The 26,729-nt window shown below is 41.0% G+C and overlaps 2 protein-coding genes across 3 annotated transcripts; one reads left to right on the forward strand and one right to left on the reverse strand.

Annotated features, from left to right (window-relative positions):
* Positions 1–5,090: 5,090 nt before the first annotated feature.
* fam78ab (family with sequence similarity 78 member Ab) lies at positions 5,091–20,990 on the reverse strand. 2 transcript variants are annotated; one of them, XM_084935368.1, is made up of 3 exons: positions 20,564–20,990; positions 14,989–15,292; positions 5,091–9,526 (listed from the first exon to the last, which is right to left on the reverse strand). In XM_084935368.1, the coding sequence occupies exons 1-3, from the start codon at positions 20,973–20,975 to the stop codon at positions 9,001–9,003; spliced, it is 1,242 nt and encodes a 413-aa protein (XP_084791494.1). In that variant the 5' UTR covers positions 20,976–20,990; the 3' UTR covers positions 5,091–9,000. The 2 variants fall into 2 exon arrangements, with proteins under 2 accessions (XP_084791494.1, XP_084791493.1); XM_084935367.1 differs by lacking the exon at positions 20,564–20,990 and adding an exon at positions 16,081–16,681.
* LOC146383855 (inactive phospholipid phosphatase 7-like) lies at positions 17,197–26,058 on the forward strand. Its single transcript, XM_084935366.1, has 3 exons — positions 17,197–17,505; positions 17,685–18,429; positions 24,473–26,058. The coding sequence occupies exons 2-3, from the start codon at positions 17,955–17,957 to the stop codon at positions 24,859–24,861; spliced, it is 864 nt and encodes a 287-aa protein (XP_084791492.1). The 5' UTR covers positions 17,197–17,505; positions 17,685–17,954; the 3' UTR covers positions 24,862–26,058.
* Positions 26,059–26,729: the final 671 nt, after the last annotated feature.

Here is a 26,729-nt window from a genome sequence, read left to right on the forward strand (position 1 = left end):
AGATGTACATGTTTATAAATCAATCTCTTACATAATTGTAGGGGTTGCAGTGTGTTTGTCAGGGCTAAAGCTTAGCAGTGATTTATCTGCTTTGTTGCAGCATTTTGTTTTTAAATAGATGTTACATAATATTTTCTGGATGGTTCCTGCAGGCACTGAAAAGTCTTAAAAAGTACTAGATTAAGCTTCCTCCATAAGGGTCAGCTATATGCTTTGATGTTGCTAGTAGCAGCTAGCAGACCCCGCATCTTAAAGTGATAGATTAAAAATGAGCCAGTATTAATTGATGCTCACAAACACAGCTTAGATTTCTTGGCATATCTGGGTCCTTGTTGTGTCTCAGCTCCTCGCCCTGGAGCTTTTTTAAATATTAGGTACATCTCCAACCATTACCCTTTGTTGTGTAAAGCCGTAGCTTTGTGAAAAAAATCCCAAGTAACATATAACATTTGTTTTTATTTGTATTTTTCTTTTATTATATATTAAATCTGTAGTTGTTTTTCCTTAGATAAAGCCTAATAATACTGGAATCAGGCATTTTTTTAATTGTAAAAGATAACAGGTTGTTAAACCCACTGTCCCACAAATAGCAGTCCCACAGTTAAAAATGCTGTGGGAAATCCTTCATGTCCCCAGTGTCTGAAAACCATTTCTACATCCCATTCACAGATTACACTAGGTTGTAGCTCAGGCCGTCCATTAATTGAAAGGTAGGTTGATCAATTCCTGGCAGCCCCAGTGCCTTTTGGGCAAGATACCGAACCCAAAGTTGCTCTTTGGTGTTTTTATCTGTTTGTGAATGTTAAATAGAAAGCACTTAGGTGTAGAAAAAAATTGCTTTGTGTGAATAGGACATGTTTGAGTGTTCCAGTAGAGTAGAAAAGCATTTAGTGTGTCCAAACCATGAGAATCAAAATGGTGCAGTTGTTATAAATATGTACACCAAGCTAGGACTGGCTTTGATCCTCTTTTGCATTCAGAACTGCTATAATTCTTTGTGCCACAGATTTAACAAGGTGCTGGAAGCATTTGTCAAAGACTTTGGTCCATATTAACACGACAGCATCACACAGTCGCTGTATATCAATGATGTGAATCTTTCATTTCACCTCATCCCAGAGTTGCTCTATTTGTTTGAGATCTGGTGGCTGTGGTGATGATGCTCTTCTGCATACCTTGGTTTTAATAAAGCATTATTTGAGTTATTGTTACCTTTCTATCAGCTCAAACCGGTCTGGCCTTTCTGCTCTGACCTCTGGCATCAACACGGTATTTTCATCAAGAGTACGTCCATGTGTTTGTGCAGGGGGGTCTCACTAAATCAGCAGTTTCGGAAATACTCAGATCAGCCCATCTGGCAACGATAACCATGCCACATTCAGAATTGTATTAATCACCTTTCTTCTCCATTCTGATAGTCAGTTTGAAAATCGTCAGGTCGACTTGACAATCTCTCCATACTTAAACGCTGGCGTCGTGGGACTATTAATAGAAATGTCTGGTTCCAAAGATAAAGCGATGCAGTGATTATTTGGTATTACAAATAGGGACAGGTGGATACTGCAGCACCCTCACAGAGACTCTGAGCCGTGTAAATATAGCTGTGAATGTGCAGTTCAGGAATGCGACCGGGATAGCATTGACAGTCGAGGCTCAAACTGACTCAAGTAACTGAACACACACAGAGGCTGCTGGACAAAACCCTTTTTTTACACATGGCCTTCCACGCGTCACTCTGGCGTTTCTTTAGTCTCCCGAGACCGCGTGTAAGATTTTGTTTCGTAAATGGACATATTTTGTTATTTTAAAGCTGGACAGTCAGTGTCCTCCATTGCAGAGGTGGTTCTCTGAGATATGGGGTCACAAGCGATGAACGGAAAATTAAAAGAACCCAACAAAGGGCTGTGAGACATCCTGTGAGACTCGTGGCGGAGGTGAGAAGGGGAAAAATCCATACTGTTCAGCATATGTGTCCTCTTGCATACAAATTACTTGACTAAACTGAGCACATTTTGTGCTCATGGGATAGAAAAATAATTCCAAATCCAATGAGAGTTTTGAATGTCAGAATTTAAGTTGATTATTTCTCTGTTAACTGTTTCATATGCTTTGAAGATGAAATCCTTTGGAATTTGGGTTATGTTTATGCATATATACCTCCAGTTTGGATGACAGAACACATAAATGAGTAAGGGTGAAGACAAAATTTGTCTTATTGACACAAAAAAGAAAGAAAGAAACCAGTAGTAACTTTTACCTGCATAGCCGACGCAGCTAAAAGCCCCACTTGTAAGAGCACTTGTGTGAACTCTGTTGTTGCACTGCATAACACTCATTCTGTCCTTGGGCATTATAGTTTATTCCAAGTCAATCCCTCGTGCTGCAAAATCCTCAAATGCACCAAATATGCATTAATAAGCAACCAAAAGTAGTCCCTAACCAGTGCACTTGTTTTTCTCCTATTTAAATAACATCTTTTTAAAAAAAAAAAAAAAAAAAAAAAAGGTTCCTAGCTGTTCTTACTTATACAAATGCAACTATTTGACAGTGACCCATTTTTAAAGATTTGTGTGACGCAGACAGGAGAAAAGTAAAAAAAAAGAATTAAGAGATGGCATTGACTGACAAAACGAAAAACACAGATATTCCCAACTTAATATTTTATAACTGAAAATATTTAAAAAGTGGGTTTATTCATTCATTTTGTATCTCAGATTTCTAAATCCGTGTGCAGCTGTGGTCTCCAAATCCAAACAGTCTGCATCGGAGAGCTTTTGATCTGCAATGGGAATAAGTACGATGTATGCCCCTGCACACCATTCATGTGAAAATATTCCTATCGTTTTATGCAGTTTTGGAGTCTTTCCAAAATTCTTTTTAAGCTAAAATTGTGCATACAAAAAGTTAGAAATATGCACACAGATTTTTCTATAGGATACATAGAGCAATTTGTAGAAAGAGCTCTCAACTCTGCAGGCTGAGAACAAAGTCCCCTGCTAGAAGTTAAAAAAGAAAAAGCATGAGCTTCATGTAAATTCATGTAATTCAGTAAAATACAAAATGGCTTGAGAGAATTTAGTACACACTCAATTATTTACAATGCAGTTTGTGATTTGTAAAATTCAGCATATTAATATGGATAATTCTGTGTACACAAAGTATTTGTGAGGTAGTTAAGAACATTTTCGACCCACTTTTTCCTCTAAATACCAGTATACGTGTGGAAAAAGGCGTACACTGGTTTTTGTGTGTATTTGTGTCTGTCTATACATCTGGCCCCAGGTGTTCAGTAGTTTCAGCTCTACTGACTGCAAAGAATCTACAGAAAACATTTGTTTGCTGCTTTCTTAAATCAAATTCAAGTGAAAATGATATACTGTCTGAGCACACGAGCCCATGCCATATTTTACTGCATTCTTGGACTTTATCTTTTTAAATCCCTTCTTGTCCTTTTTTTAATGTCCCATATTTACTTTGCTTTACTGCCATCAGCAAAATGTGACATAATTGCATACATAAAGTAGTAATATCCATACCAGTGTTACAAGAATCTACTGTGTGCTCTGCTGTGTATGTGAAGCCTGGGGGATTTGTGCGTATGCATGCAGGCTTTCAAGATTTTTTCAGTTCAGCTCTTAAATTCTGCCGTTCTTTGTTCTGGTTCAGAGCATGCTTGGTCCTTTTGATTTGTACACATTGAAAGAAAACACCATCCATCATAGAGAAAAACACCCCGAAGTGACACACATGGATGAATGTATGCTGGGCAGCAAGGAACCATCAGCTCAGTGGTCTACTAATAAAATCGATACATTTATCAGTGGAAATAATCAGCTTCTTTTTTCTTTCATGGTAAAAAGTACAAGAAACTACACCCTCTTTGAAGTGAAGGTTTTTACATGTGAGGACTGAATAAGAATAATACTAGCAGGTCTTATGATTATGGAAATGCAACCTGAGATGAACTACAAAACTTATGTGTCATTACTTATTTAACAAAAAATAAATAAATCCTGCAGAAGCATTGCGTTACTTTCATAGTAGGGGCCAGGTGCTGCAAATCAAATGCACTTGATTAACTGAACCAGTGTATGCATCTCTATAAAAGCAGAATTTTGGGGACTTTGGAGTATTCAGGAGTGTGTTAACACAATACCAAGGAGGAAAAACATCAGCAATGATCTTGAAGAAATAGTTGTTGCTGCCCATCAATCTTGGAAGGGTTATAAGACCATTTCCAAACAGTTCGACGTCCATCATTCTATAGTGAGGAAGATTATTCACAAGTGGAAAATATTCAAGACACCAAATTTCCCAAGAGATACAGGCCTCAGTTAGCATCTTAAATGCCAAAGTTCATGACAGTTAGAAAAAGACTGAATACATTTTTCTTTTTGTTTGGAAGGGTTGCCAGGAAATGATTCGTTCCTCCAAAAAAACCCCAGCTTACAGCTTATGTTTGCAAAATTGCATCAAATAAGCTACAAGACTTCTGGAACATTGTTCTCTGAACAAGTGAGGCCAACGTGGAAATGTCTGGTCTTAATCCACAGCACCATGTTTGACACAAAAACGAACCCAGCATATCAGCGCAAAAAGCAGCTATAAAGCACGGTGGTGGAGGGGTGATGATTTGGGCACCTTGCAGTCACTGAGTTGACCATAAACTCCATAAACCAAAGTATTCTAGAGTCAAATGTGAGGCCATCTGTCTGGCAGCTAAAGCTTGGCTAAATGACAGCAGAACAAGAATCCCGAACTGCAAAACTATAACAGGGTGGCTTAAAAAAGTCCAGATCTCAACCTGATTGAAATGTTTAAGAAATTTGTATAAAGTGACATTGTGTGATGTGTGTTGTTCATCTCAGGTTGTATTTACCTTATCGTAAGACCTGGTAAGGACCAGATAATCCTTTATTAATTCCTTATATATCAAACTTTAAGGTGTCCTTTCTTTTTACCGTGACTATATAGGATTCCTCACTGAATTAAAATGTATATAAAGGTTATAATTTGCAAATAAGTTTTCAACATCTGCAGGTAACGAATAGCACGTGTAAATAAAAATAAAAAAAGCCAGACTGTGCATAATATTTCTACATTTTATTAGGCATGAAAAAGACCTCTTTATATTTTATATATATATATATATATATATATATATAATTTTTTATTTATTTATTTTTTCTGAGGGTTTGTTTCCCCAGTGGTGTGCATTTTCACAGTTTTAAATATTTTACCAGAACTGACCCATTTTCAAGTATTGGTGTAAAAGTCAAAGCGGAACAGAAAAAAATTCCCAAAAAACACATTCGGCCTGAACTGTTTCAGTGCTGTATTTCCAGAAAACAAACCAAAAAAAAGGAGGGACACACTTAGTTGCTCCTATTATCTTTTGGGCTACATTTAAAACGACGACTTATAATCGCTGACACGAGGAGAACAGTACAATGGAGCAGCACCTGTGGAATACTAACTTTCGTGGGGTATGGCCAAAAGTAAAAGCCGGAAAATGAAGGCAGGTGGTCCTGAGTGTGAACTCAATTTGAATTTAGTTCACTAGATAACTAAATAAGGAAATGAAACAAAGCTAGCAGTCCTCACAGGAACTGTAAAGGGTGTGGGTTTAGGAGAGGAAACACTCACTTGGCACAGCCCTACTAGCATGGCTATATTCATAATGTTTCTCTGGAAATACAAACGTGCATTCAATAATAAACAACCAAAGAAACAGGTCTGTCACTAAGTGCCAAGAGCTTTTTGAGTTCACATGTCTCTAAAAACAATGCATAGTTTTGGCTTTGTCCAATTTTGGCACCTTTGTTTTTTCACCATTTGTACAGCAAAAGTACAACATTGTGGTTTTGTTTTTCTGTGGCTTAGTCAAGGAAGCACATACAGCATTTTTGAAGTTTCCGCACAAACACAAAACACACATTTTCATCTACACAAAGCTCAAAAGATTGAGACACACACAGAAGACAATTGGTGCCCTTTGCCTTCAGTATTACATAAATGCTGTTGATAGCTGGCAGGCACCCACTTGGTGAGCCCGGTACTTTAATTCTCTCGGATCTTAATACAATACAATTACAATACAATGTTTACATGCTGCGAAGCATTTCCTGTTTTCTAGTAAACAGGCGTGCTGCTGAATATGGCTTGTGCATGTGTTCAGACGGTCCACGTGCCGGGCTGATAAATGAGTTCTCACTGCCAATGTGACACTGCTGTGACAAACAGATACCAAGCCAGGCTGGTCCCTTCGCCTCGGGGTGATTTTGTATGTTTGTGAGGGCAAGCTCATTTTATGACAAGGACACAACCTTCCCTGCCCTCTGCTTATATGTGTGTGAGTGAGATGGGTGAATAGAGAGAGAAAGACAGAGGGAGGGTCATGACTCAACAACAGCATAAGCACATGAGTGAAACTCCTCATCTTGCCTAAATCCTCCCAGCGGGAATTAAAGCACACGCACACACTGAAAGTCAGTGACTGTGTGTCAGCACTTAATTACATTACACGTGGTCCAACTTGAGTACGATCCACGGTGTCCACCGGTCATCGCGTGGCTTTCCGCGGAGCAGACGGGCCGCTTATTGCCCGAGAGAGGTCGGTGGGTTCGCAGCATGAGCGGCATCACCTTCACTACAAGCCACAAGCTGAAGCAACTTGACATCCAAGTTCTCTGAAAATGCCAGCGTTATTTTTAAGCTGCTGCAAAGATCTAAGTTGGATCCGGTTTGTTGTCACCTTCACATTCAGCATCCCCCACTCCCCACCCCTCCACCCAGCCGCCTGCTCTTTGCTCGAGGTAAACGCAGATGTTACCCGTCACCTTAATTAGACTCCGCTCCTATGTGGAACAGATCGTGATTATTTACATTTGTGTGTGCCTGCTTTCTCACGTGAAAGTGGCTGATGTAGGGCCACTGAAGGACCGGACCAAGTCTGGTGGTATACAGCGTATGATGCTTGGACTCAAACAGCAGCCCAGTGACCTTTGTGAAATGCACGAGCAGATCAGACTTGAGTGCAGATGATTTCTTTAGTTGGCACTGAACACACAGAGACTGGGGAGGGGCGGAAGGAAATTGCAAGATGCTTCGAACAACTGGAAGTGAAAAACTGTGTACACAACCCATAGTTTTTTGGGATACCATTGATAAGTAAATGGTCCCCCTCCTCCCTTATTGCCAAATTTAGCCTGTTTCTTCATGCTTTTGCAAGCAGTTTCAGTTCACCACCAAAGCCCTTCTCAAAGATTAGCACTTAAATACGCATCATTTCATCGACCGTCGATCTTTAGCTGACCAGAGCCACTTCCTTATGTGTGTGTGGGGGGGTCGTGCACCAGCGGTGAAATAAAAAAAACACAGGCCCCACATTTCTGCAGTGAGAGCTAAGGAGAAGTGGGTCATCTATATGCCAACTGAGCATCAAACTCGCATGCCTCCTGCTCTGCTTTTGCAGCCTCGACAGCAGATGAAAAAAATAAATAAAAGAGGCAGAGAGGAAGTGAACAAGTGAGCGAGTGGGAGGAGGAGCACTGGTGGTAGATAAAGATTAGAAGTGATTGAGGGTGAGGGACGGTGGGGGGAAACAAACAGAAAAATCTGTTAACATAGAAGACAAATGATTGGATTAAATTAGATGGAAGGCAAATTAATGGCAGCAGCAATAAAAACGCGATGACAAAAAGATTGCAGGAGAAAAAAATAAAAGACAGACTGCTGTTTTCATTGACCACTTATTAAAAAATATTTCCCTTCTTATTTATAACAGATATTGATTGCTCAATGTGAGCAATGTGATAAGGAGGAGGCGAGACAGGATGGGTGGAAAAAAAGATTCGAGAAGGGAAGGAAGTAACAAGGGGCCCTGAGATGGCGTAATATCGAGAAAAGAGAACTTGTTTTCTGCTACTTTGCTAAAACAGTAAAGGTTTGAGTAAAATAAGTGAAATGAGGTCAGCTGTGGAGTTTTTTATGCTCAAGTTGTTATTGCATGTTTTTGTGTTTATGTGTGTGTGCTGAGGGCTGCTGATGAGACTCGCCTCTCTGTATGTCCATCTGCACAGAGCATCTCCTCTCTTGCATAAAGCACTTGAAACACAGCTCAGCTAGTTAGCTCAGTTGTGTAACTGTGTCTGTGCATAATGCCAGTTGCGTTTGTTAAGACAATAGATTCAGCAGGTAAATGAAACCCACAAGCCAAGATCTGAAACCCGAGTTTTTCCTCAGTGCTGTGGTTCCTGTCCTAAACCCACACGTGCCAGTGCCAACAGTCTGGAAGGAACGGGCATGAGTTTACCACATACTGCATTGCACTTTGTTTAAGGCTAAGAAGTTCGCAGTGGAAAGCAATGTAATGTAAGGCAGCATGGATTGAATGTCTTGCATGTTTTTTTTTCTTTAAAAAGTACTAAAATCTAGTATGTCACCCAATGCAATTTGTCATGTAGAGAACACAGCAATAACATCAAATACAATTAAATACGCTTCTCTTCCAGTCCATAAATTAAAAAAACAAAACAAAACACAACTGATGCTTGTTCATGACCTTTGTGCATATCCACCTGCACACGCACGGTCATAGAAAAACTTCAATCCGCCCTGGACTCCTAAACCCTACGTCGGTTGGCTCAAACAATTATACAGTACTGTAAAAAAACAAAACAAATGCTCTCTTTCGTTTTTGCAGTTTAGCACAGTGAGACCCGACCAAGTCTGAAGGTAGAATAGTTGCATTTTTTCCGGTTTCAAAAGTGCCTTTAGAAAGTGTTCAAGCCCGTACCTCAAAGCAACAGCTGGTCTTTTGTTTTGTTTTCTGAGAGCTGGTTTCATTTTCAAACATGAGAGAATATAGAGACAGAAAAAAAGAAGAGTTAAAGCAGTGAGAGCTGGTGAGGAGCAGGAGTAAAAGAGAGAAAGAAACTAAAGAAGATGATACTGTTAAGGTATCCAAGGCCAGTCAGTGAAAGTCAGAGGGAAAACAGGTCAGTATTTAGGTGGGATGACCACCACAGGGTCACCAGTCTTTGGCCGCCACATCAGCACCTGGGCGTCGTTGGCATTGGGCTTGACCATGGCGTTGGGGGGGATGGGCTCATTCTTTCCCAGAATCTGTGGCTGTACCTGGGCCACGGGCTCTTTCAGAACGGCCCTTTGACCCAGCGGCTTCTCCGGGTCCACTTTTATGTCAAGCCGCATCCTCCAGCGGATCGTCTGCAGGACCAGCGTCTCTGAGGTGGCCTGATTGATGGCCACGAGCCAAGTCGTGAAGCTCTGGTCGCGGAAGATGCTGCTGAGCTGAGGCACATTGCTGTCGCTGACGGGCACTCCCCAGGTCACGCTGGGGTAAAAATTGTCATTCATACTGACTACGAATTTGCTGTCCTTCTTGGTGGGGCCTATGACGGTGCAGGTTTCAGTAGTGTTTCCGTACCACGGGTAGTTGACGCCGTCTGAGTCGCTGATGGCCTGGATCTTGCCGTCACGCAGATCAGGGAGTTCCCAACTTGACCTGGAAGTTGAAAGGAGGCACAGATGAGGATTCACAGACACTGATCCTTTATTTAAAATCATTTGTTTTTGAAGGGAAAACTGGATGTAAGCACATGTAAAATGTTATATAATAATGCTTAACAGGGTATGAAAGACGCAGCACAGTAATCTGACCTTTTATCTTAGGTCATTTGACCCCTTTAAAACACTGATAAAAATGATGAAGAACAGTAAATACACAATAAATGGAACCACAAGTGTGGCCGCCTCCTCAGTTGATAGATTTTTCTGTCTATCTACCAAACGCACTACAGGAACAGTAAATTGGATCAAAGTCTCACAGCTGGATGCTTCCAGCAGTAACGTCCCGCTGAGCTGGAACCCAATACAGTGATGAAATATTTTGACATGCACAGCGGGCGACACCGAACGACTTAAGTGACCCTGCACCTCTGCTCTGTCCACCTATCGATTTTCCGCCCGCAGCAGGAAAAAGATTACCTTTCGTTCAAAGAAACCGAGGCTCAGCAGAACAGAGATAACAGTGCGATCACCAGCCCGCATGACTTACTAGCCTGCTACGCCTGGCCTCACATTGTGATTTATGAATTCACCCAGGGGGGTTGGTGAGATTAGCATGTCAGGCATGCTAATAGCAGGCCCGTGTGTGTCTGTGTGCAAATGTGCATTTCTGTTCTGAAGGATCCCTTCATCATCTAATACGATGCCTCCCAAACATTTTGCAGCAACTCTCCATTTTGTCATGAACTCACACATTTCCTCAATTCAAATTATTTGACACCTTCTGTTGAAAATTCTTCCAATTCATCATTTATGACTGTATGATTTACGGTAAACCTCAAGCTTGTGTTTCATTGAGTGTAAAAAAAAAAAAGCACATGTATCAGAGGAGGATTAACCTAGAGCTGTGGGCTCATCTACACGCTGAGGAACTTTGATCACGCCTGGGGAAAGCACTGCAGAGATAGGGCTTACTTCCTGTTTGCGCCTTCACTGCCTGCTTTGTCACAAGCAAATGGCCTCCCATAGGTCGTGTTTGTGACACAACCGCAGACACGCTAAAATGATTCACCCACTCTTTTTTTTTTTTTTCGTTCTTTTTTAAAGAGCTGCTAGGCCGTTTTTTACACCGTGACTTGTGAGCATGTCAGTTTCTGTATAATGTTACGTGTGCAAGACCATAGATACAAATATCTAAATTATCATCTATATTTGGAAAGCAGAAGAGTTTTAACATGTAACTCTCAGAGTTAGCGTGAATAAAGACAGACTCTGTTTCCCAGACATAGATTGAGATGAGTGTTAGACTAAAAACTTCGTTTCAAAGGAGAAGCTCGCTGGATTTAAATGTTCAGTCTAGCCTTAGGCCTAATCCATGTCTGAGAAAATGGCTAAAAAGGTGTAAATGGCTAAAAGTATTACAGAAATACTGAATGCGTGGTGATAGAAAGGCAATAAAAAAAACGTTTAAAGAAATGGATCAGTGGAAAATTGAGCAACTTGACCAAGATACTGAGTTTAACTGTATGACAAATTCTTTGCAAAAACCCCCACTTTGAGTATGCAGTAAATGACATCTGGTTTATTCACTTCTAATGAATGAATTGTGTGATGTTACAGAAGAGGTAGTTTAGCTCATGTGGCAAGTCTTAAAAAAAAAAAACTAAACCGCTGCTGTCATAAAGATAGTTGTGATTCCCTGTCACCTAGAATTCTTCCGGTCTTAGGCCTCGTACGCTGCATGTCAAAACTGAAAGCTGCCTACCAAAATGTGTTCGAAATAAGAATCTATTTAAAACTGAATTATATATGAAAAGTTGAAGCTTTATGACGAAAGAAAGGATTTTAAATAAGCTTTTTTGAGGATTTGTCCATGCACTGAAAAGGTCTCATCACAACTGCGAACAAAAGCAAGCAGTGAAATTGCTTATTTCCTGTTTTTGCACCTTTGCTCTCACACTCATTTGCATGTTGCAGGCAAATAGTTTGGAAAGTAGTCTGTTTGATTTTTTAAAAAAGAAAGACAGAAATGATAAAGACGCCCAGGAAATGCTTCTTTTTCCCCCTCCCCCACGGAGACTGAAGACTAGGAACAAAAGTAAAGACAACAGGGTGTCAGAGCAATCAACAAGATAATTGCATCATCAATGAGCTTCACCGTTTTCTGTGAAAATAAATGTTCCTCCCATGACTGTTATGTTCTGTATGCAACAGGGATACGATTTCTTTCAAGACGTAGCTATAACAAATTGGATTTTTTTTGTTTGTTTTCTTTGTGCATGTCTGTTATGTTTTTTTCTAAATACACACAAACTGTTCAAACTCGATAAACTGCGCCTCGTTAAAAGCCCATGGGTGCACGGGGGAGAAGAAGTGATGGATGCAAACAGAATCCCGAGCACATCATCCAAAGCCAGCAGAGAAATCAGCAGCATTACCGTCCTCGGCTGTTCTGTCCAATTACAGTACACTGAAGTTTTATTAGCATCAAAGGAGCTACTTAGTATGAGAGTCTCAGCAGCGGTAGCAGACTCATCTCTTACAACCTAAGTGTGCCTTTAAAAATGTACATAAGGAATAGGCAGCCTTTTCTTTCATTGTTTGTCTTTGCAGGAAATAAATGCTTAGTGTTCCTAACACTGGACAATGATTTAAAGTCAATGTTCGAATGCACGAGATTGAAGGATTTTCCCTCTGTAAACACTGCTGTACATCTGGGTGTGCACATTCTAACACCCCTATATACAGCACAGTGCTATATATACATATACCATATCTGTTACAGTCATGTAGGGTAATTCAAGTCAAGAGTGCATTTACTATACGCTCACTGGCCACTTCATCAGGTACACCAACTCTGTGTTTTTAGGTGCGTAGACATGGTCAACACAATCTGCTAAAGTTAAAAGTGAGCAACAGAAAGAGGAAGAAAGGTGATTTAAGTCACTTTGAAGACTTTAAACATGGCATGGTTGTTGGTGCCAGATGAGCTGGTCTGAGGATTTATTGATAATGGTCTGAGAAAAAAAAGAAAAAGCAGTGAGTGAACTTGTCTCTTTGATTCCAGAGTTTGGAAGAATAGCCAGACTGCTTTGAGCTGATAGGAAGGCCATAGTAACTGAGATAACCACTTGATACAATCATGGTTTGCAGAAGAGCATTTCTTAATGCACAACAGGTTGAACGTGGACAGCAATGGGTTACAGCAGCCAAGACCACACCAGGTGCCATTCCTGTTAACTTCTAACTGAGGCTCACCAAAACTGGACAATAGAAGATTGGAGAAAAATTGCCTGAACTGATGAGCCTCGATTTCTTTGCAACATTTGGGTGGGAGGGTCAGAATTGGAATCCAATCCAATCCTGAAGGCAAAATGCGTCCAAGCTGGTACTAGCATAGTAGAACTAATGAAATGGTTGTGAGTGTACACTTATGTGGTTTCTGAGAAGACTGAAAAATGTGGTAAGTGGAATTATATATAGTCATGATATCAGACATTCATTACCAGTAATGTCAAAAACAAAATTTACCAAAATGATATTATCTCAACAGCTATGGAAAATTTGAGAAAAGCATAATGCCATCAGTTTATCTTCAGCGTCATTTATTTTGTTTTCTGTCTGTTTCGGGAACGTGGCGTTGGTGACAGCGAGCTTATAGCGACTATGTTTTTGTCTTTTTATGGTGGGAGGTGACAGACGCAGGGGTACAATACCACCACTTATATGCTGCGTAACCAGATAGTTACAGGTGCTAGTTTAAATGGTCATACATGTATTTGCATTTCATCTATGTTTCAAACTACCGCAGCCATTCTCATTACTGGTATATTGCAAAAAACGTCTTTTTTAAGTTCAGCATTTTTAAATGCATGCATGGTTTTGAATGTGGGTTTTCTTCTCAGCATGTATTTGTATACCATTATCTAAAAAAAAGAACTTGACAAAAGATGGAAAGTGTAAAATCTAGCCAGATAAAAGGGCCAATAAGACCCAGTGAGACTGAGTTTCAGAAAGTAATTGGGCTCTGTCCCTCTCTCTGTGTCATACAGGCCCATACTGAGGTGTGGGGTGTCCGGGAGGGGACTCTAATCTTAGTCGTGCAGCACCCAAACATCCTCTGCTGCAGTGTCTACAGATAAAGCACACGGATCGACTTGCGTTTGCCTATCACATGATACAAGACAAACCCTACGTACGTAAACACTCGTTCTGAGAAATAAAGGAAATTAAAGAGCGAGCGAGACCTTTTTATAGTCCCTGGGTGAGATGAGCACAGTTAAAAGCAGCATTTGTTCATGTTTGCTTTATTAATAACGACTGATGAAAAAATAACTCCACTCCAAGGAGGGGGCATCAGAAAGGTTACAGCAACTATTATTTCTCATCACAGTGTCCCGCACTCATACATGTGTAAGCTCTTGAAGGCGTTTGCAGCCTGCAAGCATATGCTTAAAGCCCATGTGTTGTGGGGACAGTCGAGCTATCGATTATTAAAACACACTCACAGTTATCTTTTAAGTTCTTTAAAACTGATGCTGATATGTGACGTTCCGCTTGCATGACGCACACTTGTGCCCTTGCTGAACTGGGAGAACCACATGCAACCGTAGGCTAGTTTCACTACTGTGAAATATTTCCTCTAAGGAGTAATTTTAGCATTATTTGCAATATAAAACAGAAACTGAGATATTCTTACAATTTAAACCATAAATTACACAGGAATTAAGGTTCTGGCTCTGTTGGGTGGCTGGCACTGACTCTTTCTGCTACTCGTCTTTGCCCGTACTTAAAGAACTCAAGCTCATTTGCTTATGTTAAACTGGTTAAACCTTTTACCTAGACGTCCTTTCAGTAACTGTTCCTGGCAGATTTTTTGATCCAATTAAAGTCTTCCTAATTGGACTCTTCACATTTTCAAGATGTAAGCACTCCCAAAAAGTTGTTATAACAGTGTCAGCTTTAAGCCTCTTAAATTTTAACTTCTCTTTGTCACATCTGTGAGCTAAATAGTTTCAAGTTCTGAGCTTTTGCTCAGACAAAAATAAGACAAGTAGTGAAGCTGTGATTGTTTCCCTGTGTTGGGGTCATTTCGTACATTAGAAACCACATTTAGTTCCCTAACGTTTGTGAGCATTAGATACTTTCTTTGTGGTTTGTCGTGGATTAAATCTAATAGAATGGCAAAATAATCTGAATAGTTTTTGGAAACCAAGCTCACAGTTGGCTAACTGGAATAAAATTCATTTAATTAAAAGTAGAAGAGCCAATATTGACCAAAAGTGTCAATAGCAAAAAATGCCACTTGCAAACTAACTCAAATGACATATTTATTCATCAGCTGGAATGATGTCAAAGGTGATTTTTGTTTTTTTCATATTTGAATCTCATCCACATGCGTTCAACGCGCTGTCATCCCTTACACCTGACCAAGCAACAACAAGACCCGAGGATACTCACATTCCTTTGTCCCCATACGTGTTAAAGAACTCCATGTGGTTGCAGGCTTGGATCCAGCCGATGGTCCACGTCTCCTTAGCTGCTACTGGTGGCACCAGTATTCGGGCGTTCGCTCGAAAGTGCGGCGTCCGGTAGCGCAAGACCACGCCGGATGTCTCGTCGATGCTGGTGGGGTTGGAGTCGATGGTAGCGTTCAGCTCCAGGATGACGATACTGTCTCGGAAACTCTTGGGCTTACATCTGATACTCTGGATGCAGCCCATTGCATTAAATAGCAACACAGTCCACAAGAACGTCCAGCAGTCTGGAGGAGAGGAAAGACGCATGGAAACAAGCAAACGATCACCACAGTTGGCTCCACATCATGTTTCCCCAACAGAGAGAAGAAAAAAATGGTTTACCAGCACAAAGAAAGTATTTATATGAAGCAATGTTTCTCACGAAAAGCCATGCATTCTTTTTCTTTTATCCAAAACTACAAAAGAAGGCAGGCCTAGAAAATCTTCGCAACAGAGCGCATGCTTCCCAGTGCGTGAACGCAACTTCACCAAAACAGACTCTGGCACCAGAAATGTTCTTATCCGAGCGCAGATGTTTTCATGCTGCCAAAGTTACAAGACACTGCCACACAAAGTTCTGGCCTTTGGGAAAAGTGGGTCCATTTGGAAAGGTTCGTGGCATGTATGAGCTAAATAATTAACACACGCAAAAAAAAAAAACTACTTGTGTTACAGCTTGGCATCAGATTCTCCTTTGCGTGTGCACTCAAAAGATATAACCCTGTGACTGCGTCCAGCTGGTGACGAGAATCCTAATCACAAATATTGGAGGTTTTCAAGAGTGGACGCCCACAGTTTAAAATGCCTCTACTGTAACGCGGAGCAGCCGAAAGTCCGTTTAACAAAAGCGTAAAATGTTCCACCAAACTTAAAATATTGCTTCAGTTTCTCATAAGGAAAAGTACCATTGAACGCTACATCTGCGAAACAGAGGTTCTCGCAGTGCAATTACGAACTGAGGTCTGTTTTTTTCTTTCCCGTTTTTAAAGCCGACAAAGCAACATGCAAAAAAAAAAGAAGAAGAAAAGTCTACCTATAAAACAATTCACTGGAAAGTCTCCACTGAATTGTTTGGGGCGAAATCCCGGAGAAATTCAGCGTAAACGGCGGCTCGCACAGTTCTCCGGTCACAGAGGTAATTCCGTTATCTCCTTCCACAACCGATCCCGTTATTTATTTCTTCGTCCCCTTCTCTCCCTTTTCCTTCCAACTGCAAACAATTTCAGCGTCCCGTTAACAGAGGTAGCATTTCTCCGAGCGCTGACAGTCTGGTCGAGTTTGAGACTGAGCACCGCAACATCCAAAAGGACGGCGCCGGGTCAACTTTTGCGACCATTCCACGGGATCAGGTGTCAAACTGAATAAAAAAATAATAATAATATATAGATACAAAATATGTATAATGCAGCTCTGATGGGAGAAATTCCAACTGTTACATAGTTCGACCGAGCGGACAGCTGCAGTGCTCCGAGAGATGGGCTGCAGTTCAGCCTAAATTCCTGCACAAGCTGTCATTTCTCCGCGCTCGTCCCATCTCTGCCTCGGCAGGTTCACCCCGACACGCATTGGTCTATCTGAGCTGCCTGGGAAGCAGCTTTTAGTAGTCTTCCTGACGACACTTCCGCTCTGCGAGTGTTGCAAGCATGCTGGGAAATGGAGGCTAAAGGTCCCTCATTTTGAGAAGGTTATAATTATAACTGATAACATATAATTAGTAAGTGATTTTTGAGAGCCTAAAAGAGCCCCCACAGGTAACTTAAGACGCGTGTCCGCTCTCTTTGGGTGGTATTGAAAATTTGGACACAGACAAATGAAATCATTTTTGTGGGGATTTTGGAAATGTCTTTCCACTGACTAATCAGTGGATCACAGTCAGCTTTAAATAAATTATAAATGATTGATAAATTTTGATTTATTTATGTATTTTGCTGTAGTGTGGCAGTAGCAGACAACAAATGGTCTGATCGGTGCGATAAATTCTGTAAAAATGTAGGTTGTGTGCTCATCGCTTTTTCTTTTCTTTTCTTTTCTTTTTTCTTTTTTTTTCTTTTTTTTTTTTTTTTTACCATTTCTGAACATTTGAAATTGTTTCCGTGGCCCTCCATAAGCCCTGCCCCCTGTCTTTGTGTGTAATAAAGCCGAATGCGGGGTTTCTGTGCGTCCTGGCGCTGTCTGTTTAAGCACCTTGGAGAACTCCGCTGTCCGCGCTGGAGCGCAGCGCCCAGGCTGAATCGGGAATCGTGCGTAAGCTACGTCAAATCCGCCAGGAACAAGCAAACGCTGCACTGCCTGCGCTGCGCTGCCTTGTCTTTTCTCTTTTCTTGTCGACGGTTTGGTGATTGTCAACTTTCTTCTGATTTTGCGCGGATCGCTTTATATACGTGAACGTCCTCTCTGTATATCGGAGAGGATTTAGAGAGATGTGCGCGCTCCCGTGCTCTCCCTTCTTCTTCGCTCGGTAAGATGACAACGCCGTGTCTTTCGTAGTCTCTTTACACAGTGTTTTTCTTTCTTCTTTTGTTTTAAATTTGCACTGAGCTTGATTTCCACCAAAAGCACGCGCAGTGAGGCACCTGTTAGTGGTGTATCGGTGCGTAACGAAATGCTCATGTTGTAATTTTTATCTCCGTGCTTTAGATCGTGTTTCTCTGGATTGGACGGAGCAGATGCTATTTAATACACTCTTCCTCCCCGCATGGCATAAACACCACAGACAACGTGCATTCCAGCGTGTCTAAATATATCTATTAAGGCCACAGGAGGTGGGGGAGGAGTGGTGTAGGCAGGGGAGGGGAGGGGGGTTTATCCTGGGACATTTCACTGTCTCGCACCACTTGCATTATCTTCTGGAGATTGGCAATCGGTCATTATAGCCACAGAAGAAAACTTGGCCCCAACACCCCCAGTATGCCCTCCAGTGTGAGATCCAGGGCGCGGGAGAGAAACAGTGTCCTGGGCAGACCTGAGTTTATGTCCCTCAACCATCAGCCCCTCTGTAGCGGCGGGGGCCCCGCTGAGAGCCGAGGCAGCTCAAGGCGACTGGGTCAAATCAAGCACCAAACAAGTCAGCAGAGTGAAGAACCTACCGACAGAGGCAGCAGGGACAGAAGAGAGTCCACCAAAATGCCAGAGGAAGACTGCATGCAGCTGAACCCTTCCTTCAAAGGAATAGCAATGAACTCCCTGCTTGCCATTGACATCTGCCTGTCCAAGCGCATGGGGGTGTGCGCCTACACATCGTCCTCCTGGGGAGGCTGCCGCTCCATGGTTGCCCTGTTGGCTCTCACAGGGCATGGCATCACGTGGATCATTGGCACTATCGTGTGTCTCACACGGAGTAATACCCTGGCTGGACAGGAGGTCCTAGTCAACCTGCTGCTGGGTAAATGCCACACCACACTCACCAACCTCTGTCGTTCAGTACCCAAAATGCACCACGCAGCCATACCTGGCACCCACAGTGACACAGTGTCTTTCCCACTCCTGTCCTTCTCACACTTGAAACCAGCCAGCTGTGCCAAAAATGAGCTTGCCAAATGAGTTTCAGTGTATTCGGCCTCCCAGTGCACGGGTTTATTGACAAACAAGTGTGGGTGACATTTTCTGAAGGCACATTTCACAAGTGTTTATAGACCGTATCTCGTGTGCTTAATATTACTTGAACTGCTGCTTTTATAGTAGAGCAATGAGAATCTCAACATTTGATACCTTTTCCCAGCTGTCAATAAGCAACAGAGAGGAAAACCTGCAAATTCAGAAAGAAAAAGACAAAATATCACCTAGTCTGTTTTTTTTTTTTAGTGACGTCACAACTGCGTATTGAGGTTCCTATGCAGGCAATGTAACCTTTATCATTTTCTCATCTAGTAAATCTTCAGTTTTCCGGTTTGGATTTAACTTAACAGTATATTCGAATCAAACTGGTAACACAGCACAATCTAATACTGCTGCAGTCAAAGCAGTCAATCATTCAAGCAAAAGTTGTCTTTTGCAGTACGTTTCTGTCAAATTGTATCACTCAGCGATTATTCAGAACCTTCTGAACCGTCTTCATTAAAACATATGAATCTGAAATCTGTGGGCAAGATTCTTTCCACCACAGGTTTTCTGGTTCCTATTTGTACTCTGTTTGTAGTTCGAGTAGACTAACCAACTGACCAACCACGTCTGAGGTGCCTCTGATTGCATATAGAGTTAAACTGTATGTGGCAAGAGCAAAAGAGAGACTTCATCTGCTGAAACTCAACCTGGAAACTTCCTTTCTTTGATCTGTCTGCATTCGTTGGAACAGGAAGTAGACAGGAAGTTCTTGTTGTACTGAAAGCCCGGACAAATTGACCCATGCCCCCAAAGGCAAAATCAGCAGTCATACATAACAATACCAACTTTATCTGTATAGCACTTTTTAAAACAAACAGTTACAAAGTGCTTCACAATTTGGATAAAAACACTTAAAAAAGTCTAAATGGTTACACATGCAGACGCAGAGTCAAGCCCACAGGCTTTCATTCATTCCTACATACACACATGTTAGCAGAACAGAAGGTCACAGATAATGGGCAGAAGATTAAAGATCTGCAGTTAAGAAGGGCAGTAACTGCTGGACTTAGAGGCTTTGAGGGCTGTGATTTAGAGGGCAAAGGAATTAAATGATTAAGTCCGGAAGTAGAAATTTGATGAAAATGAGACGGTTTGCTTCTGTGCCTTTATAATTACAGGGATTGGTAAAAAACGGCAGCATCAGTGAAATATGAGGTTGGTGAAATACTATAACTGGGTCTTTATGTTTTAAATTGTGATCTTGGTTTATTAAAACGGATAATGGGCATTGAGTACGACTGAACATAAGGCATTAGAGGAGCTGGTGACAGCGTTATGAACACAGGACGGCAATCCGGCGTACTCAGTTGGTGAGGCCTGAAAGGGGAGCTGCTAAATAAAACACAACTAATCATTACCAGACTAGCTGCTGTCGTGCCAAAAAGTGATTTCTGCTGTTTCTGTGTTTTTCATGTGTAATATTGTTGTTTATAATGACAAATAGGCTGTAGTGAACAAGATTAAGAAAGAAGTTATATATAAAATTAAAAAACTGCCTGTTTTGAAAGCGTCTTTATGATTCTGACATGACATTATAATCTATCTAGTCCTTTTTGGCTAATTAGAAAATCTTTATGGAACTATTATCTTATATTTGTTGCCATTTCTGTTGCCCTCTTGGCCAGTCACTCTTGAAAGGGACATTTCTAACGCCAGTGAAACTTTTGACCCGGATAAATGCAGGATAGAAAAAAGTCACTTTGCCAAAAACTGATTGCAGCTTCTGCCTTGTGACAGGAATTTGCTCTGTGACCCAAAATAACTTTATATGTTAGACAGATTATATACCAACAAGTCATTTACAACAATTTAAATACTTTTCTTTTCTTTTCTTTTTTTTGCCAAATAGGGGAAAATCAGTTTTTGGCATGACAGATTAAGGCTGTTCTTACGCAAAAGAAGTGCATAGTCCTTACTTTGTGCCCGGAAAGGAGAATGCTGTAACTGTAGCATCCTACGCTGGGATGAGGTCCGTTTATTTGGCTTCATGGTGGGGTGGCCGGCCGCTCTAGTGTTATCAGCCACCAGTGGTGGAAAAGCTGCAGTGTTAGCAGGCATTGTTTCTGGGTCCACACCCGCTTGGCCGTCCACATGGAGTAAGTTGTCATCAGGCATTGCTGTGTAGCAGCTGGAGAGGTTCAGGCTGGGTGGAGAAACAGCACCACTCTGATCCCTCAGGCAGCTATGGACCATCACTTCAGCCCGGGACGACTGATGGGTAGGTGTCGAGCAGGAGTAGGGCTGAGGACAGGTGACAGTGTCCCACAGCGCAGTGTCCTGGCTGGCTGCATTGAGTGAAGCAGACTTTTTAGTTTGACCATGCGTCATATCTATGAAGCTGGACAACAGTGAGTCCTTCACATTAAGTTCTTTCAATTCGAGACCCTTCAAATATCCTCTTTTGAAGTTTTTATTTGTGTTCATGAGCAGTTTATCAATGTTTCCAATCAGGGTTGCCATGGTACAGTGGAACAGTATGTACAAACAATGCAAAGACCCAGATTCCTAAGAATGGGTTCACACGTTGCTTTTACAAGTCCTGTTACTGACTCAGTACTGGGTTATTGTTTCCATCAGTAACTACATAAAGCTTTACTACAGCACATTCAATATTATCCTGCAGTAAAATTTTGATCTCACTACATCAGATCAGAATTTTCTGAAAGTCTGGGGGACCTGTGTGTATGCTTGTTCATGTGCAGGCATGCACACATAAACACAGTCCCAAACACAGATTAAAGACCAAACAGAAACACAAATCTTGTGTAGCTGTAGCTGCATTGTTCTCTGAGTGGGAGCTATTAAATCTCTGGATTTGGGACACTGTTGAATTGTGTTTGGGACTTTTTTTTTTGCTCAATATTTGTTGGTTGCAGGATAATTTCTGGTCTGTTGAAGTCTGTCGGGAGAAAATATCCCAACATGGTCAACAGTGGGCAGAGGAATTAATGTTAAATACTCGCTGAAAGTATACTTTGTTTTTATCTATCGGGGAAACTAATCAGCCATGACTGGTCTGTCGGGATTAGTTTGATTCAGCCCACTGTTGCAAACACGTGGTGCTATGCAGCGTAGAAATGTTTCTCCTTTACGTTTTAAGTTGTTTTACTCGCACGCAACCTGGGACCTTCTTAAAGACTATTAAACATGTCAGAGACGCCAAAAAGCGTGTCTTAGCTGTGGAGGGGATGTTCCTATTTTTAGCAGGTGTGGTTTGTGTGTGTGTGTGGCTTTGTTTCTCCTTTTAAAGTACTCAAGTTTATTTCATGTTACATTATCATCTATATGGTTCTTTTAAGTATGCAGGTAAGATTGCAACATTATTGTCAGCATCCATTTCACCGCTATTACAAGGATGAATGAGAGAGAGTCCCTTGTGCTCTGAATGACCATCTCTCTGTGCCGAGGCGGAGGCCTGTGTGCAGGGTGACAGTAACAAACAGACAGGATTAGGTCATGCTCACCCAGCTGTTGTCTCTAATTAATTTTTCATCATGCTTGATGGAACAGATAGCTCAGTATTTAGCTTTGTGTTTCAAGAGGCTTACCTGTGTAGCCCTCCTTCCCTTCTTTTTGTCTTTTGAGAAGCAGTAAATGAATGGTGTTTCTTGATGTTAAACACATACTTCACAAATGCTTTGTCTATATCTCAGTGTTGCAGTGCAGGGGATGTCTGTTTGAGATGAAAATATGAGATATCGCTGGTTTTCACAACGGAAATTTCAACAATCTTTCCACTTTTAGCTGTTTAGGTGGATTCCCCAAAGTTCTTAGTTTGATTACCAGCTCGACTTTCACTATATGTCACCCTCCTGCTCCTTTGTTATTGTATTTCGTGTCTTTCTCATTGTACTTTCCAATAATGGCACAAAAAACATTGTGCCTCCATGCCGCCCCCTCCAATACAAAAAACCTTATATAAATACATGTAACCTCCCTTGTTGAAAAGTAAATGTGAACAATAGCAAACATAGAAAAATGGCTTGCTGTGGTCATTACTGTGTTTTACATCTATGTAGAGTATATAGAGCAGGACTATAAGTGCATGTGAGCTGACTAACCACAGTGTGTTTGTTAGAATACACGACAGACTGACTACTCCTTCTGTTTCTCAGCAGCGCATAGCAGCCTGACCTACTGTCTGCTCACGCCTGCTACATTTCCTAGAATCGGAGTTTCCACCCTCAAATGGCAAATCTAAGTTCATCACCTCAAATCTTAGATGACGTACTTCTGAAAACTAACCACAATGCTGACCGCAGGTTTGCAGACAATCTTTCACAGAAGGAGCACAGAGAAAATCTTAGTTTGTCTGCACTGACAGCAAACCTTAGAGAACCTCAGTCGCAAAGAGACTTGTGCTTACAGCCGATATGATGCGTCACTGTTTGGCTGCAAGCACCGTCCCCGTCTGCTGAGATGGCACAATGGGGTCGTGCAGCAAAGACCCCAAATGTCCTTCCATTGCACCTCTACTCAATATCAGTTGGCATCTTATGCCTCATTTTATTTGAACTATAACAAAATTTTACCTCCCAATTGGTGATATTTCCAAGTTGTAGGCCTTTGAGGTACTTTTTTTTCCCTATAACCAACACTAAGCGTCAGTATTGTGGGATATATTATTGCTTCATTAACAAAATGATGACACCAATTTGATGTCTGTGACATAGAATCAAGCATTGGTACTGTGGATGTTTTAGTGCGGCTGCTTATGAAAGGTCTCCTCTTTTTTTATCTGCGTTTTGATTCCAGGCTCATCTTCGATCTGTCAAATGATTTTCTGTCATATTTTAACACTCATCGTTGGTGTTCTGTGTAAGAGCTGGGAATCATCACACTGATCAAACATCTTTAGTCAGTGGATGAGCCAGCAGACGAGGTCCTAGCAACTGGAATTCCCCCTTCTAAAGTTTAGAAAATTCAGTAAAAGAGACCTGTTATTTTACGCCAAAACAAATCTGTAACAAGCCCAAAAAGCAATGAAGCCACAAACTGCAAATAGACCGTGTGAGACCCTGTAGGGTTTGTAACTGGGAAAAAATTCACTGCATGAGTGTAAAATTTAAACAGACTAAATTCACTGTGCAGAACAATTCGGCTGATTCTGAGAGAACTTTTTCAGATTTAGTTGATTTTATATGCATGGACACATTGTATTGCCTTTAATGAGCTGAGATTGAGTTTGAAAGAACGGTCCCTTTAGGATAGCAAGTATTAGAGCAGTATAACTAGTACCTCAGACACTTGACAGTTATTTAACGTAGGCTTGGTTTAGTGAGTGTGATGGCTTTAAATGGCTTTATTGATGGTCAGAGTAGAAATATTTTTGGGGAGTGCTGTGGAGTTATAAAAGGCGTCTCCGAATGTCTGGTATGTGAAGCAAATGTTACTCGCTGGTTAGTACTAGTCACCGAAATATCTACTTACACATTTACTGCAGTTGTTCTGTTTTATGTGAAGACTACCAAATGGACCAATAGTTTTATAAAACTGATTATTGAGTTGATGTCCATTTGAATTTACTTTATTTGAAGTTTTTTAAAGCTACATCCATCCCCATTAATCATCTCACACCTTAGAGATGTCCAGTTAGGGGAGACAAAGTAAAACCACTCACAGTGGTTGTTTTTCTGCAAAATGATCACTTTTACCTTAAAATCAATGTACATATCACCAGTAACACCTCTATACTTCTCTGAATATGGTTTCAAACGATGATCTTTTACTTGTACCATGATGCAAGTCAGGTACTCCTTTAACCATTTTCTTTGACTTTCACTGCATATTCATACTAACTGTCTGCTTTCTTTATTTCATGATAGCCCTCATCCTTGACGTGATGACCGTGGCTGGAGTCCAGAGATTGGTGAAACGGAGAGGACCCTGGGAGATGACACCGAGCTTCCTGGACTGCGTCGCCATGGACGTGTACTCTTTCCCCGCTGCCCACGCCAGCCGAGCTGCCATGGTCTCCAAGTTCTTGCTGTCCCACTTGGTGCTGGCTGTGCCGCTTCGCATCCTGTTGGTGCTGTGGGCCTTCCTAGTGGGCATGTCCCGGGTGCTCTTGGGCAAGCACCACCTAACAGATATGGTGTGCGGCTTTGCGCTTGGCATGCTCCATTTTAGCCTAATGGAGACGGTGTGGCTCTCATCAAACACCTGTCAGACTCTTATTTCCATAAGCACGCTGAGCTGGAGCCCCTTTTTCTGAGCTTTTTACTAGCACACATGGCTTGTTTAACCTTGCAATATCAAACACACAGACGGGTGACAAATTAAAGGAAACACTTGCTGCCAGAACAGCCTTAATGCACCTCGGCTTTGTTTCAACAAGACTTGCATTCTTCTGTTCATGATGAAGGCTCAAGTCTTTGGGGTTTTCCTTTAAATTGTCACCTCTGCGTTGGTTAAAGTTGCAAAGCAGGTTTTCGTTGCAGGCTGCAAGCAGGAACCCACTAATATTCGGATCCAGATGCTGACTTGCATGCAATTCCTAAACCAGGAAGCTCGCAAGACCTTCATAACGCTTTACAAGTTCTAGTATGACACTGCTTCATAGTTTTAACAAAACACTAACAGCCACAAGCAAAATAAAATATCTGCAGACTGGCTACAGGTTTTCTTGAAAGTGTACATGAAGGAAAAGTGGTTTGGATTTTTTCAAAAGACTTTCATTCATATTCATTTCTTATTTAACTTCTATCAAGGACACCAAACTCTATTGGATCTCATTTTTTCTCTCTTTTATTTTAGGAGAGTTAAACACAGAAGCCACAGCTGAACACTGAAATTTGGAGTTATATTGTTGTATGTAACATTCAAGTATATATGAAAGTAAGGCAGTTTGGATAGTCTACATTTTTTTATAAGTGGCATGACTGTTCTGTTACATTTGTGTATTTCTTTTGCTCATATGTTTATCATATTTGAAGTTTTTTTTAATTAAGCTGTTTATGTACAATTATCACCCAGAATTTTTTTTTCTTACCCTTTCAAGTATAATTTCTATCAATGTGCCATTTGTGATTTAATGAGTTTAAATCATTTTTAAAGCTAATATTTCTCCACAGCACTTTCATTAAAGGTCTTTAATGATTCATTAAAATCTCTAAATCAGCTGATCATAAACTGTTTATGTCAGTGAAACTAATTCTATGCCTCACTAAAAACAAGTGCATGTGTGTGGGAACATATGCATACGAAGCAGAAGCAAACATTGGTTTGAAATATCAGCTGTGGACATGTTATGCCTTTTTTTTATGGCTTTGAATGAACTCTGCCATCATTTCATTGGTTTAGTATGATTAAACAGTTTAGTGTACGCGAGTATGTGCTGTACAGGGATCTGTATATGATGTTTTTACTATGTTGTTCTATCTCAATAAAATGAAATGAACCGTTAGGAAAATGCAAATGTGTTTTATTTAGTTTTGGTAAGAGGATGCCACTAGCAGTCCAAATTTGTTGTTTTCATGTATATGTGCCTGTGGGTGTTTGGGATTGCTGCTCTATTCTGTCTGTGATTAAAGATTTGGGCAGATCTGTCACAAGCAGAATGTGGGGGAAAAAAATATTTATTACAATTAATAGGATAAATGTTGTTTTCTGTTTACCAGTAGCTTATTTGTCTGCTCTTAAGACAACTTTCCAAAAAAAAGTATGTTAATTACTTCAGACTTCACAAGGATTGTAAAATTCCCCACAGCTCAAGAAAATTAAGTTATGGATTTCCATAGAGATGTCATACGGAGAGGGCTATTCATTTGGAAAGCCATTTTACACCATTTCTTTCCAGATGGGGTGTTTGCACCCACTATAGTGGGTGCAGTGGACACGTTTCACTCTTTTTCAACCTCAGCTCTTTACATGTTATAACTTTACTCTTCTCTGTGACTTGCCAATGGATAAACAACAGCAAAAGCATGAGGGGCTCACAGACCAGTTAATAATAATAATAATAATGGATTGCATTTATATAGCGCTTTTCTAGGCATTCAAAGCGCTTTACAATTCCACTATTCATACACTCTCACATTCACACACTGGTGGAGGCAAGCTACAGTTGTAGCCACAGCCGCC

The sequence above is a fragment of the Perissodus microlepis genome, chromosome 7 (genome assembly GCF_051167445.1).
Source record: "Perissodus microlepis isolate ML-2025 ecotype Zambia chromosome 7, ASM5116744v1, whole genome shotgun sequence".
Lineage (NCBI taxonomy): Eukaryota > Metazoa > Chordata > Actinopteri > Cichliformes > Cichlidae > Perissodus > Perissodus microlepis.